The following is an 18,007-nucleotide window of genomic DNA, read 5'->3' as shown; positions in this document are numbered from 1 at the left end:
AAGCAGCTATTGAAAGCAGCTATCAATGTGGCTGTAGGAATAAAATGTTGATCATTTTCCCCTCTTTTTCGTATTCTGCAGCTAAAAGGCTCGGTTGACTAGCTTATCTTTGTGAACAAGATAGGCCTGCACTTCCTATGCTTCATTTTTCTCAATACTGGGACAAGTGCATTTAGTGTGGGTGAAATGACTAGGCAAATATGATATAGTGCAGGAAAAGCTTCTGGTCTGAATACGGACAGGGAATGATTAATGATCCAATCAGATAAGTGAAGTCATATGAGCTAGCTGATGGGGCAAGGGACACAGGTGTACCAGCAACACCTTTTTTAAGCCTCATCTGACTCAGATATTACCTTTGCACAGTTTGTTTGTGGGGTCTCCAACCATGTTAGAAAATGAGTAGTGAAAAGAGGGAATGTGATAAAAGGTAGTTTCTGTTCTCCAGAATTTTCTCCCCTTAGTTCCAGATAAGTGCAGAGGAAAAGATCACCACCCAATGACTATACCACAGAGGGCAAAGAATAACTGTGTAAATCAAATTCACTTAACGGGAATTCTTCTCTTACCGAAGGTGGCTGAAGGAAAAATAATCTAGGACCAAAGGCCATTAGCAATTGAAGGCATAGATAGGGCCCACGTTCTCAGAAATATGATTGGGATATTAGTTGATTTATTACTGCCTGGAAAAAAAACACCTTAAAATCAGGCTGAAGACCAGGATCTTTGTTGAATGAGCATGCGGGTTTAATGGGGATTTCATAAAACTTTTGTATTTGACATGACAGGGATGTCAAAGGTATACATCTCTGCTAAAGCTATAATTAATTAAATAAGAATGAGGGTGTGATAAAGAAGAAATGAAACACTGGTTAAAGTATTATCTTTAACCAGTGTTAAAGATAATTATTCTTTAACCAGTGTTAAAGATAATAAATTCTGTTATCTACAGAATCCCATTTTAGGCTGTGCAAAACGTGAGAAAAGAGAATATCTTCCAGAAATCCTTAGAGTATTTCCTTTCTGAAAGGAGGAGAGTTCTTCCAAACATTATACCTACTTGAATAAATCCACTAGAATAATGACAGTGTCTTCAGCCACTGCTCGGTCACCCTTGAGGATGTTGATGGTGTTTGGTGTACCACACATAACAATCACTGCAGGAGAGAGAGCAAGACAGGGAGAAAAATATACAATAGTCTACTCCCAAGCAGGAAGGGAACCGGGGGCCTGAATGTGAACCCAGTAAGTCCATGCTACATTCGTGTTTTAAGATTAACACCAGTTCCTCCAATTTACTCCCCCCCTCCTTTTATTTTTCATTTACAGTCATAGAAGCAGACGAGAACTGCATGGGATCTTAAAAAGAATCATCTAGTCCTTGCCCTTAATTTTACTGATTTAAGGAGACTGTAGCTAAAATGTCAATGAGATAGAAAAAACCGGTGGATGAATAATTCTGATAGTCAAGTATTGGAGTCTGGCTTCGTGCTTATTCCATCACACGAGGCTGGAGTAGTTATAGAAGCTATTTTCAGTGGTAAGTGAAGGGCACTGCCACTTGTAAAGGAGCTGGAAAAGATATAAATTAATGTGAGAACTGATGAAGTCTTCCTAAGCACCTTTCCTTGGGTTTTGGTCACAGCTTCTTAGCTCAGAAAGTGATTTCAGTGATCGAGTTCCAGTCTGATTCTCTAAGCTCTCCTATCCACTGCAGCCAGATTTCCCAAATGCATGGATTGATGAGTAAGATGAATAAGCTGGCAGACACTTCCTTAGATCTGTTCACACACTGTGTTGTCCAGTTGAACCGTAAACACTTTATGACATGAATCATCTTATACTTCTTGTTCCCCATATCCTGGTTAACGTTTTGCATATGGTAGGCTCTTAATATGGCAAACGCTTAATTATAACAGCAAATGATACTTCAAGCGATACCAGGAAATCCTGACAAGCAAGAACATTTCCTCATAGAAAATTCCACAGTTGATTCCTTTGCTCCTGATATATTCTTATTTGCAAAAAGAATTCTGTGGAAAGTGAAATAAATCACCAAATAACTTAGTATCCCATTGGCCTTTCACACTTGGCCTATAACTGAGAGATCATTAGGCAGGTAAAATACCGACAGAGTAAAGCGAAGTGAGACAATCCTTGCCTAACTGGTAATTTTGCTTAAGGCTACATATCAATAAATACATCCTCTTGGTCACCAGGGGACGAGGGTTCAGAATATTTGAGAATTCGTCACAAATCCAACAATATATTAGATTGTGGTGAACTTAAAAAGCAGTTTACTAATAGTGGATCGTGATAACATTTTTGGCTTATAAAAGCTGGATTTTAGCATCATCATTACTTTCATAATGTTAATATATTTGCTCAACATTACTCTGCTAATTTTGCTCAGAGGATAAGGTTTTAATCAGCAAAAGGAACAGTATAATGGAGGTGCCCGCAGCTACAGATCTCTGCAAATATACACAAAATATACAGTAACGATGATAGCTCTGTGGTGGTAGATTTGTCAAAATGACTCATAGGGAGGTGGTGGTTGTGTGGACGTAGCTGGCCAAAAATTATCTTCATGTCTTCTTACCATTGCTTTCCCTGTCCTGGCCCATTAAGATACGCTGAAACTCGTCATCCCTTCTCAGCGTCCCCTTGAAGTTAAGGTTCTGAGAAAAATAGGAAACTCCAGCCTCCAGAGCATTGAGGTACCTAGAACAGAAAAAAAGAGAAACTCTAAGAAATCAGCTTAGTTTCTTCATGGCTTTCCATGTTGTTTGCTCACTGTTTACAGATCTGTCCAGGGACTTGTTCACCTAAAATTCATTTCTACACAATAGACAATACACAGCGTGATACCAATGGTTAGGACTACGGACATCTAATTTAGGGAAAGTTTTAGGGAATCTTCGTGTATATATACAGATAGTAGACATTTGGCAAATCCCTTATAATGGCTTCTTGTTATTTGCTGAAGGAAAACTATTCTGCTTGTCCCATTATCACAGATAAATGGAAACTTGTGAATCTATAGTACAAAAATTCAGAGTTGATAGGAATAATTTCTCCTACTGTGTGGAAAGGACTTTTGTGTGCTCTAAGTTCACCCCAAACTTTCTAGGGTGCTGCCTTAGGGCTGATTCTTGTGTGTTCCCAGGGTTACCCTGTTTTGGTCCTCTGGATGCTTTGGTGGAGAGCTACTGCAGACTCCTTCCAGAGATTCTTTCTGCCACCTTTGCTGGAGTTGTGTGAGCTTTGTGATTTTATTTTAGCAATGGTACCCAAGATCCTGCTCTCCCCACCACTCTTACTCCTCTGAAAAGCTGTGAGAGAAATGATTTCTAACATGTGTAGCACAGGCAGAATGCACATTCTCTGCTATCATATGTTGCACGGTAATATGACAGCATTTACTTCTCGTTTCCCTTCTCCTTATCTGTAAAATGGAGATCATAGTACTTGTTCTCTTTTCTTTAGAGGGTTTATCTTCATGAAAATATATTTATTGGGACTTCCCTGGTGGTCGAGTAGTAAAGAATCCACCTTACAATGCAGGGCACGTGGGTGTGATCTCTGGTCAGGGAACGAAGATCCCAAACGCTGGGGCAACTAAGCCCGCGTGTCACAACTACTGAGCTTGCACGCCTCAACTACAGCTTGCGTGCCGCAACTAAGATCCGACGCAGCCAAGAAATAAATAAATAATAAATCTACAATATATAAATATTTATTGCTAGGTCACTTATGCCATTTGGGAAGAATTAGAAAAAAATTTAGTTAACGTATTTACGATTACATAGACACTTTATGTCAATCACACTGAGACAACAAAATAGATCACTGTTAACTAAAAAACTCTAAGAGAAAATGCAACTTTTTGAAAATATGTTTAAAAAACATTTATTCAGAGTTCTCAAGACATATAACACACTCCATATGATTCCTTTTTATTAATATGAAACATTAGCTGCACATCCGATAGAATAAACGTTCATTATTCAATTGAATCTTAGACCTCATATCCTAAGACTGTCAGCCTCAACATCAGACTCTCCTTCTTACACCGCTACATTCTAGTAGTTAATAACAATTTGGGTAGAGGTCAGGAAGAAAATTGTGGCCACCTTGAATAACTCCATGCACTCCTTTTAGGAAATAAATATTAGGTAACTTTTAAAACATGTTCTTGAAAAGACATTTTTCATTTGCTGTACAGCAAAACTAACACAACATTGTAAATCAGCTATACTTTACTCCAATAAAAATTCTTTTAAAAAGAGAGACGTAGATGTAGAGAACGGACATGTTGACGCAGTGGGGAAAGAGGTGGGTGGGACGAATTGGGAGATTAGGTTTGACATAAATACTCTACCATATGTAAAACAGATAGCCAGTGGGAACCTGCTGTATAGCACAGGGAACTCAGCTCTGTGCTCTGTGATGACCTAGGTGGGAGGAAGGTCCAAAAGGGAGGGGATATAGATATGCATATAGCTGATTCACTTTGTTGTACAGCAGAAACTAACACAACACTGTAAAGCAATTTTACTCCAATAAAAAAAAAAATGGCTTCAAACCAAAAAAAAAAAAAAAAAAGAAAGTGCTTAGTGCAATGTTTGGCAAAAAGTAAGGACTCAAAGAAAGTTGCTGTTAAAAAAAAAAAACAGACATTTTTACCTGTTGCTACTGATTTAGATCATGGAATCAGTGAAGTGTTGTACACTTCCACGTGAAATTTCAATTTGACCTAAAGTTAATGGGTATCTACTTCAGAGAGCTATGCTTAATATACCTAGTTCAAACAGGAGTAACAAACAGCCTTATCTAAATATATCTACAGCTTAAGGATGAAATCAATTAATGTAAGCTATGTACCACTTGTGTGTAAGAAAGTGGGCTGGTTTCCATTCCCAATGCTACTATTCATGGAAGGCATGTCTGATAATAACTAGTGGCCTGCTGAGAGTTTATGGCTTCTCTCCCTGCTAAGCGCCAGAAGGACATTAATGGTCCTGCTTACCAGAAACAGTCCTCAGACTCGGTACCATTCTTGAAAACATAGGTACTGTTCCAGGAAAAAGTTTTGAATGGAAAATAATTGACCTTCCAAAAGTCAACCAAGAAGTACGTCAACTTCCTAGCTGGAGACATCAGCCTGGTTAAAGTTTCTTTGTAGTCACACGACAATCCAAAACTTCCAGCTGAAATCATGGGATACTTCAAATCTGTGTCAAGGCTATGCCAAGGGGTGAGAGAGAAACCAGTATCAGGATTAACAACCTAAGTAGTACAAATAAGATCCCTCTTTAAGCTGTTTCAGCGTGTGGGTATAAATAACAAAAATGAAACAGGGTCACTCAAGCAGGTGTTCCATGGGTATAGGTCTGTCCCTCACAGGTGAATCTAAAACAATATTTACTGAATGTATGCTATGTTCTACGCATACTCTGGGTGTCTTCTTGTATGTGTGGCTTGGTTACTTCGATTTATTCTAAAATGAGTTGTCATTGGGTTGTCCTAACATCTAGGCTAGGACATATGGACTTCGGGGAGTAGGGCAGAGAAAAAATAGAAAATGGGCCACCATAGCTACTACAAATGTTGTAAAGCCCAGAAGATGCCCTCTGCAGCTTCCCTCCATGCATTGCCTTATTGCTAGCTCTTCTACGGACGGCCTTTGAGACAGACATCACCTGAGGACCTTACTGTTTTCCTTCCGCTGCTTGGCCCACGGGTCTGCTTGTGGTCCCTTGAGCATAGTAAGCTTTATTTTCTACCAGGGTCTTTACAGATGCCAGAAATGCTGCTCCCCTCTGTCTTTGCCTGGCTGATACTTACTCATCCATCAGGTCCTTAATTAAACATCTCTTTATCCATCAGGAGAGCTTTCCTCGATAACTAAGACCAGGAATCATGGGGGAGAACCTGTTGAATACCTGTCTCCTCCACCAGACTGCAAGCGCCACGAAGGTGGAATCACACCCAGCTTGTTCACCGTAGCATTTCCAGTCTGCCTGCTTTATGTGTAGATGCTTAAGATGTATTTGATAAAGGGAGGAAAATGACCTCCCCTTCCATCTTCGGTGCTCCACTGAAAGGTTTCACTTGGGTGTCCTGCTTGCATTTCAAACTCCTCACGGCCACAGTTAAATTTGTCTCTTAGTTTTGTTTCTCAGAACTGTTCCTTATCCTGATTTTCCCATTTCTTTTAGCGTTTTGATATCTCAAAGCCTTTTCAACAACTACTTTTCGTCCCACACTCCAGTATCCGATCAGTTATCAAATGCTACTGATTCTACTTTTAAATATCTTTAAGGCGATCCTCCTATTCCAAGTCAACTGCTTCCCCACTAGTTCAGGATCTCTTCCTCCCCTGATTTTCCTGTCTTCAGTCTCTCCTGGTGGGCTCCAGCCTTTCCTCCACACTGTTTCCAATTATTCTTCCCCAAAGTTGAGCTGCTTCTGATGGTACTTCCCTGCTGTTTTAGTGGTTTCTGATGCAAATCTAATTAAAAACCCTTCCCTCACTTAGAACTCATGGCCACCCAAATACGGCCCTGTCTAATTTTCCTAGTTTTCTCTCTACTACTCCCCTATACATCTCTTTCCCTCCAGTTAATACAGACTTGCACAAATTTTCTCCACTTCCCTGATGCTTTGCTTTCACATATGCTTCTCCCTCTGCTGGCTGGGATGCTGATCCCATCACCTCTACCCATTACAATTTAACCCATTCTTCAACACTCAACTCATATACCATCTCCTTCATGAAGTCTTTCTCCTCTTGAAGCTTAATTCTCCCAACCACAGGGACCATTCCCTCTGTGCCTCCACGGCACCTTGCTTGTACTTCTCTAAGGGAACCTGTTCCACTCTGCCTTGCATTGGTCACCAGTGTCCTTGTCACCTTCTCTATTAATTGTCTCCGCTCTGACACAACAAAAATGCGTCTTTGCACATGGAAGTTCCTCATAAGTGGTGAATCAATGTCCTACTTCTCCTTTCCTTCTGGGCACACTCGCCAGCAATATCAGTAAATGGTCAGGTAAGATGACAGCTGGAATGAGCACAAGGAAGATAAGATTCTGTATTCGTCTGCACTTCGGTACAGAAGATGAGGTCAAATGTGCTTCTGTGGGGTGTCTATGGTCTGTGTGGGTTTGAACGTCTGAGTCTGTTTATACAGCTGGGTGGGAGGTGTGAGAAGCAGACTTTGCAACAGAAATTTCAGAAGTCTAATGTCTACCCTTCAAAACCTATTGCAAGTGTTCCTTCAGCATAGTTTTCTCTGTGTAGACAAAGGGTGATCCTTGATTCACGGGGAGATGAAAAAGGGGAAAGAAAGGCCTATGAGAGGGATTTGGATTGGGGGAGAGGTGATCTGGCGGAACAAAGTGTTTTGCAGTGAGGAGAATTACGCCGAGTGAAATGATCGAAAGGGGTGAGGGCGATTTTCCCAAAGCCAGGAAGTATTTTCACTCTAAATACAGTGGAAGCTTTTTCTTTTTTTTCTAAGCTGATAAGGGCACTGTGCAAAGTACTTTAGTATGTTATATATATAATCCTCAAATAGTGCTTTGAAATAAGAACCCTGCTACCTTCCCTATTCTTACAGCCCTAAGGAGGGAACGGAGCCCTGTTAATGCCCTAGGGTGCTGCACTTTCCTTTGTGTTTGGGCACATTCTGCCCATACTTCTGGGAAGATTTCCTTTATTCAACTCTCAAAATATCTAAGTTCACTATCTTCCCTGTGTCCTGCCTGGAGTCTAACTTTTCACCTCTACCTTTTTGCTTTTCAAGCTCAGATGTTAGTAACAGAAGTGGAATATCTACTGTCATCCACCCCACACTGAGCAAAGGCAGAGTTACCCGGATGAGGGAATGACAGTTATAGAGAGACTGTAACATACGAGGGCCCTGGCACCCTCAATTGTATTGCCCTGAGTAGACTGCTGTTTGATACATCAGTTAAATCTTGATATGATGTCCTGACTTCAATTCACAGGGGCATGAAAACAACAAACCAGACTACTTACTACATCTGGAAGGTGGAATAGGTACACGTGGGCCCCATGAGGACACATCCCATCTGTTTGGTCCCCTGTAGGAGAAAAAAATAACAACCAATTCCTAAAACTAAAACTGTGAATCAATGCACAGGAAAGAACCAGCAAGGGGAAGGCTCCCAGAAGGCTAGAAAGCGGGCCTCTCGAGATGTTAGAATGTAGAGCAGAAAGGAGCCGCGTGCATGCCTTGGGCTGGGCGAGGGCCAGCCGAGGGATAAAGGGGTCCGAGAGGGGAGAGGCTGCGGATGGAGGGAAGGGCATCCCACTGAAGGTGAGCTGACTGACGTGACCCTGGACTCTATCAAGAGGAGGATGTCCAGTGGTGGGAGAGGGACTGGCAGACTGTCACATTAGCAGTTATCTGTAGGTCAAGGGGTGAAGACGCTAGATTTGGAGGTGCTATGCAAGGACAGGGCAAGTTTCGGGTTTAGGGAGAGCTACAAAGCGGGGCTGGAGAGAACAAAATGCAGTGTGGCCGGGTGAGAGACTATAGATCTTAATTCCACTCTTTCTCAAGGGGAAACTGATTAGGAGCATTCTGTTGTTGGTGTTGGAGAATGAGGTGGGACCTCCCACCTCCGGAGACAGGGATGAGGCACACCTGTTTATTAAACTCCCCTTGCTCGCTCCTTGCCCTCCCATGATCAAGAATGACCACTTCCTGGGCTCCCCTGGTGGTGCAGTGGTTGAGAGTCCGCCTGCCGGTGCAGGGGACGCGGGTTCGTGCCCCGGTCTGGGAAGATCCCACATGCCGCGGAGCGGCTGGGCCCGTGAGCCATGGCCGCTGAGCCTGCGCGTCCGGAGCCTGTGCTCCGCAACGGGAGAGGCCACAACAGTGAGAGGCCCGCGTACCGCAAAAAAAGAATGACCACTTCCTGACAGGAGTGCGGCCAATCTGGTCGATGTGATGTTACTGATAAGAGCTTCAGAGCCATGGATCTGTGCCCAGTGCTCAGCTTCCTGGACGGCCTTCCCTTAGGTCTCTGTACCAAAGGGACATCTCACACCCTACCTGCCTCTAGAGAGCTTGGACTACTCTTCAGTTCCAGAAAGCTCTGGTTGGGGATGGAGTTGGCAGGAGGAACTAGGCAAGAATCTCTGTCTTCCCATTTCTACGGATTGACATTACAGTTACTACTTTAAAGTTAGGTTTCAGATTCAGCCCTTAAGCGATAAACCTGCGACCGTGCATATGGTGATGACTGTACAGGTGTCTGGTGTAAGGCTTTAGAGTATATTTTTTAATGGGGCACCTCAGATTTTTCTTGAGGGACACGAAGGCAAACCAGTTAATACCAACATTTAGATTTGTTAAAAGTTCTAAAAACAGCTGAAAACAAAATAATTCCCCTCCATACCACTGAACGTGTACAGACAGAACATAGCTAAGGTTCTCCCCGCTTTCCTAGATTCCTGGAGGGTGCCTATCACTTGGGAAATAGATGGGGATACAGTCGGAGCACCTGGTCCCCAAATCACTCAGCTGCATAGCTGGAGACGATGTGAGAGATCCTGGCGGGCCAGTGCCCGAGCTCACGCTGCGGCCCTCCTGAGGCAGGAGGGTGTGAGCTGACTCTGCGAAGGCAGGTACTCACTGAAATCGTCCTGAGTAGGTCGAGGCCTTCACAGGTGCTACTCCGGCAGTCACTGGACTTATAAATCATACCTTCCGAATTGATAAAGCTGGCATTCACGGTCACATTTAGGCCTATTATCCAGAAATGAGGGGAAAGAGAAGGCTAGTGTTATTTCTCAGGAAGTTTATACCAGCCATGAGACTTTATTTTTCTACCTCTCTAGAAAGAGGAGATCTGGAGAGGTAAGTTAACTTGCTCAGGGTTCCCAGCTGGCAGGGAGCGGAGCTGGGTTTTGAACATAGGGCAGTCTGATTCTGGAACCAATATGCTATAGAGCAGTGGTTCTCGAAGTGTGTGCCACAGACCCCTGAGGCACCTTGAGACTCTTTCAGGAGGTCCATGGGGTCGAAACTATTCTATTAGTTTAAGACATTCACGAGCATATAGTGAGGTTTTCCAGAGGCTACATAATATGTAGTATGGCAACATTTTAATTGCAGAAGCAGATAGGAGAATCCAACCATTTTCTATTAAGCCTGATATTAGAGATTTGCTAAAATGTGAATTTCTGCCACTTTTCCCACCTACTTCTAAGGGTTTTTGGTTTGAGAAATATGTTTTCTTTAATATGAAATTTTATTTATGTTAACAAATTCTTACAATTGTTATTTTAACTGCATCAATAAGAAAATATTTTGAACATTTTTCAGTTTTAATTTCCCATATAATAAACATTGATAAATGTAACATGAACGAAACGCTTTAGAACCCATGATTATTTTTAAGCGTGTAAAAAGGCCTTGAGATGGGAAGTTTGAGAACCACTTCTGTAGAACGTACTGTGGTGAGCTGCCGCCTCTCATGATTATGGTGCTGTGATGTCCTTTTGCTTACTTTTATCTCCCCAAATCCCAAGTGATTTCTCAAGAAAATACTGAACACTTTTTAGACAATGGGATGGGATGACTTCAAATCAGGCTTCACTTTTGAGATATGCCTGGTAACGTGTTCCGACACCACAGCAACAAACACAATATCAACGTCCTTCACAAGCACAACAGTAGGAGCAGCAACAATAAAACAACAGCCATTTATGGAGCTTTGGCTATGTATTAGTCAGTGAATTAGGTACTTTATGTGAACCTCCTCATTTAATTCACACCACACCCACAGAAGGAAACTACTATTTATCGTCATTTTACAGGTGAGGGAACTGAGGCTCAGAAAATGTAAGTAACTTGCGTGAGGTCACTGGTGATGAATGGTTGGATAAAAGGCTGGAATATGAACCAAGGTCTGTCCGATTCCAAATCTCTGCTTCTAACCACAGTGTCCCACTACCTTATTTTCACGAGCAATGGATGGGTAAAGATCTTACAGTGGTGACATGATACACTCTGTGGAATCTGACAGATAGGGGTTTGACTCTCATTTCAAACAGACAACTTGTATGACTGCAGCAAAGTTATTAAACCTCTGCTGTGAAACAGTGTCAGCAGTGTTGATCGTACAGAGCTGTGGCGAGTAAAGAGATTCTATATCTTACTTAGCACTTGACAGGTACTCAAAAAACAAGAACACCAAGTTCAGGGAGACCAAGGGAAATAGCTCACATGAGATTGGCAGGGACTCCAATTCAGGTCCTCAGACTGCGAATCAAATGTTCTTTCCACTATACCACACTGCCCAGGTAAATAGGGGGATTTTATTAAATGACCTCCTAGTTCCATTACAGCGCTAGATCAGATCCATCCATTTATATCTGAATCCAGTCTCAGAAAGGACTGAAGAAATGTATATTGCACAGAAGACAGTTATTACACATATATGATCTATGATACCTATTGCTATTATTACCACAAATTTTAAATAGAGAAAATTAAGACATCCTCTCCTTAGAACCATAAATAACCATTAAGATGTATGAAATACTCATTGACTCAGTAATTATACTTATGGCAATCTCACCTCAAAGCATTTATGTACATAAAAATGTTTATTGTAGTAGTTTTTAAATAATCGTGAGAAATTAAAAACAATGGAATGTCCTACCATAGGGAATTATTACATGATTTGGGAGGATATCTACTCTAAGGGGTATTGGTCATTCATTCACATGATGCTAAGAAGATTATGCAGCTCTAGGAAAGCCACTTGTAGAATCATGTGAAATGAAGTAAGAAGGACAGAAAATTGTTTCTGTGCCATAGTGACCTCAACTATGTTCTTAAAAACAAGAAACTCAGAGGCATATGAAAAGATACTGGAAATATCCAGGTGGTTGGAAATTATCAGGGGTGACTTTTTTCCCTTTCTTCTACATGTTTTATCTACTGGTATAGCTTATTTTAATAATTAAGAGATACATGCAAACTAGCATATATAGTATGGATAAACAACAAGGTCCTATTGTAGAGCACAGGGAACTATATTCATCCTGTGATAAACCATAATGGAAAAGAATACACACACACACACACACACACACACACACAACTGAAGGACTTTGCTGTACACCAGAAATTAACACAACATTGTAAATCAACTATACTTCAATAAAACATTTTAAAAAGTAAAATAAAATAATTTTCTTATACCCCCCAAAAAAGAGATACAATAAAGAACTTCAACACTGAATTTGATTGCAAATTTATCATATTGACTGTATCTTATAATAACAGCCACCAGAGATGTCAAGAGTGAATAGATGGATTAAAAATCCCAGTGAAAGAGTTAGCACCTGGATCTTTACTTAATTCATCTTCTTGACTGGTAACCCTGTGAAATCTCAGACACAGACCAAATCTTGCCTCTGAGAAGCTACAGAAGGAAACATAATGCCTTCCTGATGCTGAGTAGTGTTATCTACTTAAGTCCAGTTAAGTTAAATCCAGCTTTAGCTGGGACATTTCACTGCTGTGAACACCTGGGTCGGGGCCATCCCCAAAGCAGAGTAGATCATGAGTGAACTCATTGAGGTAGGGCTCAAATCCTTCTCTTTGAGGATCTATTGCCTCGAAATAGAAAAGGCCTGTGGGCCAGGCCCTTAGAGAAGGTTGGGTGATCAGGCAGAGAACACAGGTCTTCGCTTAGCAACCCTCTGACCCCAGAGGTGGTAACAGGGAGGAGAATTCTGTTACCATCTTCTTACCAGCTTCAAGCAGACGCTGTCTCACTATTTCCATTCCCGCGTTCACCACATCTTTCAAGTTAACCTGGGACTCTGGGAAGGCCGAGTTGTTCACCATCAGCACAGTGATCTCGTAGCTGCCATTGTGGCAGTTCTGACTCACTTGGGAGGTCCAGAACAAAAGCCCTGGTCGGAGGAGCAGTGACCACAAAGCCAAGGCCAACAGTGGCGTCTTCATGACCTCCCTCACCTCAGCACCATACTCCTTGCTTTACTCTGGGCCTTTCAGGGAAGCAGGAACTCCAAATGAACAGCCTGTCACCGAGTCCCGTGGTCTACTCTTCCCCACGCTCCTTTCTGGTCACCCCACTGGTCACGTGGACCACAGAATACAGCCTTCCTGTCGGCAATTAGCAGCTACATTACAGTAGGAGATAAACCAAAGTTCACTTTGCGTGTTTGCTCACAGAAAGGTCAGAGTTATAAACAAGATTACCTGCGCCTCACCCAATAAAAAAAAATCACTGGTGACACATCACTGAGAAGAGGGAAAAGAGGAAGAGGGCAGTATTGTATATACCAAAAACGCTTTGTAAGATGGAAAATAAAGGTCAAAGTGTTCAAGGCAAGCACAAATATGATAGATTATTAGCTTTTAGGTTATAGTTGCACATTGAAACTGAATCCTTCACATTGAAACTGAATCCTTAACTAGGAAGATCTGTGTTTCACTCACCCAGTCAGCAACTATTATTGGGACTTGACGGGGCATTGGAAGGGCACTGGGCATACAGCCATGAATGACATGGATACATTAATGTCTTCATGGAACACATGTCTACTGGTGGGGAAGACAAACATTAAATAAATAATTATGAATAACTAAACTCAACAATGAAAAACAGTGCAGAGTGCTGTGGGAGCACATGGCAGATTAACCTAACCTATTCTGGAAAGTCAAGGACGCGTCCCTGAGAAAGTAACCTTTGAGCTGAGCCCTGGAGGATGAACAGGTGTTAGCTGAATGGGAAGTGAGGGAGAGCATGTGAGGCTGGGACAGAGCTTGTGCAGAGGCCCAGAAGTGGGAGGGGGCATGGATATTTGAGGAACTGAAAGAGATATAGTATGGCTGAAGTGAAGAAAGCTAGTCCAGGGCAGTAAAGGATGCCAGAGGAGTAGGCAAGTGTAGGCCAGGGGGTTTCCTGTGAGCCATTACGAATTTGGAACTTTACCCTAAGAGTCAAGAAAGGGACATGATCAGATAAACGTTGTAAAGAGCACTTAGGCTGCCATGGAAGAAATGACCTAGAGAGAGGCAGGAGTGGGGTCATGGAGCAAATTAAGAGGCTGCTTCTGTGGTTTAGGCGAGAAGTGAAGGGGGCCAGATGAGGGCCGTGGCAGTGGAAGTGGGTTCAAGAGACATCTAAAAGGTAAAATGATAAGAAGATATTTCATTGGACCTGGGGCATTAGAGAGAGGGAGGAGTCAAGAGTGACCCGTTATACACTCAGCTGGGTGGATGGGAAAGCTGTTGACTAAGCTCTAGGATTCTGAAAGCAGCAAGAGAAAAGTGACTCATCACATGAAATGGAACCCCTATAAGACTATCAGTGGATTTCTCAGCCCAAATCTTGTAGGCAAGGAAACAGTGCAATGATATGTTCAAAGTACCTGAAAGAAAAAACCCTGCCAACCAAAAATATTATACCGGCAAAATTATCCTCTAAAAATGGAGGAGAGATAGAGTCTTTCCCAGATAAGCAAAAACTAAGATAGCTCATCACCACTAGACCTGCCTTACAGAAATGCTTAAGGAGTTCTTCAAATTGAAATGAAAACATACTAAACAGCAACGCAAAAGCATATGAGAGCATAAATCTCATGGCAAAGGTAAATATATTAAAAAATGCAGACTAGGGAGGGGGAAGGGTGAGCTGTGACAGGGCGAGAGAGAGTCATGGGCATATACACACTAACAAACGTAGTAAGGTAGATAGCTAGTGGGAAGCAGCCGCATGGCACAGGGATATTGGCTCGGTGCTTTGTGACAGCCTGGAGGGGTGGGATAGGGAGGGTGGGAGGGAGGGAGACGCAAGAGGGAAGACATATGGGAACATATGTTTATGTATGACTGATTCACTTTGTTATAAAGCAGAAACTAACACACCATTGTAAAGCAATTATACCCCAATAAAGATGTTAAAAAAAAAATGCAGAGTAAAGTAATATTGTAATGGTGGTACCTAAGTTATGTTTAAGCTTAATATAAAAGTTAAATGATAAAAATTTGTTATTGGGCACACAATATAGAAAGTGTGGGGACAGGAGAGTAAAAGTACAGAGTTCTTGTATGCAATTGAAGTTAAGGTGTTATCAACCTCAAACAGATGGCTACAACTACAAGATATTTTATGCATGCCTTGAGCTAACCACAAAGAAAAACTATAGTAGATACAAAAAAGATAAGAGAAAAAACTTGAAAGCAAATCATTACAAGAAAACCATCAAATAGCAAAAGAAGACAGCGAGAGAAAGTAGCCCTACAAATTTTCCCTGGAAGTAACTCTATTTACAGTTTAAAACTGACCAAATACAATATATGAAATGATAAATTCAATCAATCATGGTGGTCGGCCGCCAAATTTTTTTTTTTAATTTTATTGGAGTATAGTTGATTTACGGTGTTGTGCTACAAAAAAATTTTAATAAAAGCTGGGCTGTTGCCACTCTTCAGGTTAACCTGAATGGCCCTCTAGTGATTTACCATGTCCCAGCTGATCACACCTCTACACTGGGAGTTGCATCCCCCACTGCAGGGCCTACAAGGAGAATGGACTTCCTCAGATCATGACATGAAAGAGATCTTGTGAGTGATCACGGAAAGGCTGCCTCCAGACCTCCTGGGACAGGACAAGAATTGCCTGGTGTAACACTCCCTTGACTTAGCCTTGTCGGTTCTACTGTTCATCCCAGGTGAAAGAAGAAATGCATTCTGGGTACTCAACGAACCAGACATTAATAGAAGGGATTAGTAAAATTGAATGGGACAGTATTCGTGATTCTCCTCATTTTATAGTAGACCAAAACCTGAAAAATAGGCTGGTTCTAGAAATCCACTCAGTGATTGAAAACAACCAGAAATTATGCTTCTTTTACCAGAAGCAGAGGAGAGAAACAGAGTGATAACCAGAAGTGGGGATAGGGTTATGAGAGGATTTTTAAGGGTGAAAGTTAGTTGAGTTATTTAAATGTTGATAAGGAGCTGGTGGAGAGGGAGAGGTGGCAAATGTGAGAGAGGAGGCGTAAATGACGATGGCTCCAAGAAAATGAGAGGCAATGGGATTCCAAACATGGCAGAAAGAACAACTCTTCCTTATAAAAGGAAGAACGTGTTGTAGGATGATTGTGTTATGTTCCTGAACAGAACTTGGATCCACCCACCTAGATACGCAGCAAAGCCAACCTACTGGGTTGTGGTGAAGGAAAGCTCAGTGTTTACTGCAGGGCACCCAACAAGGAGAATGGGCAGCTAATACTCAAAAACCCAAACTCCCCGATGGTTTTCAGAGAAATGTATTTAAAGGCAGTGTTGGGGTGAGGGTCGCAGGGTGTGTGATCAGCTCATGGACACTTTTCGGATTGGTAGACAGTAAGGTGACAGGGTGGTGTTTCAGTAATCTTGATCATCAATTTTCCAGCTCCAACCAGTCTATGGTCTATGTGTTCAGGGTCAGCAGTTTCCACCTGGTCGGGGGTCTGGTTTCCGTAAGAAATAACTTAAGAATGTGTGTCAGACACTGTTATCTGTTTTTCTCAAGGAGAACTAGGACTTTATGACCCAATCCTTCAATTTTACTTATTGCTTAAGTTGTTATCACCTTCCTTGCTTGACTGCCTTTTCTTAGTTCCTGCTTTTGCCCCTCCTTAAATGATTAATTGCTTGAATCTGTTTTCTGAAACAGGCCAGGGAAAATAAGGTTGTTTTTTTTTTCTAAAGGTGGGAGTGGGGGAACATGGAAGGGTCTGCAATCACGAAGGCCCTGCAGGGATCTGCTCGGTTTCATATATACACGTATATTTCTAGACTTGTGGGCTGGAAGATGAGACCATTTATGTATGATTGTTTAAATATATTTTCTGAAGGAGGTGAGTCATTGGCTGAGAATGAAAGGAGAGCTGGGCTAGTCAGAGGCTTGAGAAGGGAGGGACTTGAAAAGTTACTGTGATGAGTGAGAGAAGGGACTGATAAGAGATGTGTCCTAATGTTGTTTGTCAGTGGTGAGATTCGGAGATGAGTGACTGAAAACTGGCCTTACTCAGCCCAGCTTTATGATTTTCTCTAGCAATGTTTAGCTGCCCAAGAGCAGTACAGGAAAGCGAATGGTTGGGCTTATTCAGGTATGGTTTTTCCAGGTAGGTGCAATGAAAGAACAAATGGATAAAAAAAAAAATTGAACAAAGTCAAAAGAGTGGAGAGATGGACTATAAAATCTAAATTGAATAACAATGAAGTGCATGCAGGAGGGGAGTGAGGGAAAGGCATAAAGAAGAAGCTTGAGGGAATTCCCTGGTTGTCCAGTAGTTAGGACTTCATGCTTTCACTGCCCAGGCTGTGAGTTCAATCCCTGGTGGGAGAACTAAGACCCTGCATGTCGCATGGCACGGCCAAAAAAAAAAAAAAAAAGAAGAGGCTTGAAGGGATGACGGTACAATAGGCAGGCAGAAGTACAGGTGGAAAGGGGACAGCTGAAACAAACAGCTGGAAGGATAGTGTTTGCATTAGAGGGTGGGTTTTCTGAATTACTGATTTGAAAAGTTCAAGGTGGCTGAGGGGGGGAAGGAAAATGTTTTTGAACAGAGGAGTTTCAGGAACTCAGAGTCCAGTCTGTTGGACAGGTCACCTCCTGGGTATGAAAATCAACCAGACTGATAGCAGGCCCTTGTTGGGGAGGAATAAACCAGGGAGAATATCCAGGACTTCAGTAACTGACAGTGGTTGATGAAATGGGATAGAGAGTATCCTGGCTAGATGGTACATGCCTCAAGAGAACAGAGGTAATTTTTTTTAATTTTTAAATTATGAAGTAGATCATACATGTAAAGGAATATCTACCATGAATATATACAAATTAAAAGAATAATAAAATGAACACTCATGTACATACATTACAGCCTAAGGTATAAAATGTTACTAGAGCCTTTGTACTCTGTGTGCCCCATC

The 18,007-nt window shown here is 41.9% G+C and overlaps 1 protein-coding gene across 1 annotated transcript in view; it reads right to left on the bottom strand.

The window, feature by feature from the left end:
• Positions 1-18,007, bottom strand: part of GUCY2C (guanylate cyclase 2C) — a 79,143-nt gene that overhangs the window by 57,276 nt on the left and 3,860 nt on the right. The window contains exons 2-6 of the mRNA XM_060166837.1: positions 9,675-9,787; positions 8,050-8,114; positions 5,033-5,248; positions 2,603-2,724; positions 1,061-1,157 (exon numbers count right to left, since the gene is read on the bottom strand). Of these exons, the coding sequence (XP_060022820.1) occupies positions 1,061-1,157; positions 2,603-2,724; positions 5,033-5,248; positions 8,050-8,114; positions 9,675-9,743 (569 nt within the window). The 5' untranslated portion in view covers positions 9,744-9,787. The remainder of the gene's footprint in view (positions 1-1,060; positions 1,158-2,602; positions 2,725-5,032; positions 5,249-8,049; positions 8,115-9,674; positions 9,788-18,007) is intronic.

The sequence above is a fragment of the Lagenorhynchus albirostris genome, chromosome 11, assembly GCF_949774975.1.
Source record: "Lagenorhynchus albirostris chromosome 11, mLagAlb1.1, whole genome shotgun sequence".
Taxonomy (NCBI): domain Eukaryota; kingdom Metazoa; phylum Chordata; class Mammalia; order Artiodactyla; family Delphinidae; genus Lagenorhynchus; species Lagenorhynchus albirostris.
This window is presented reverse-complemented; position numbering and strand designations above follow the sequence as displayed.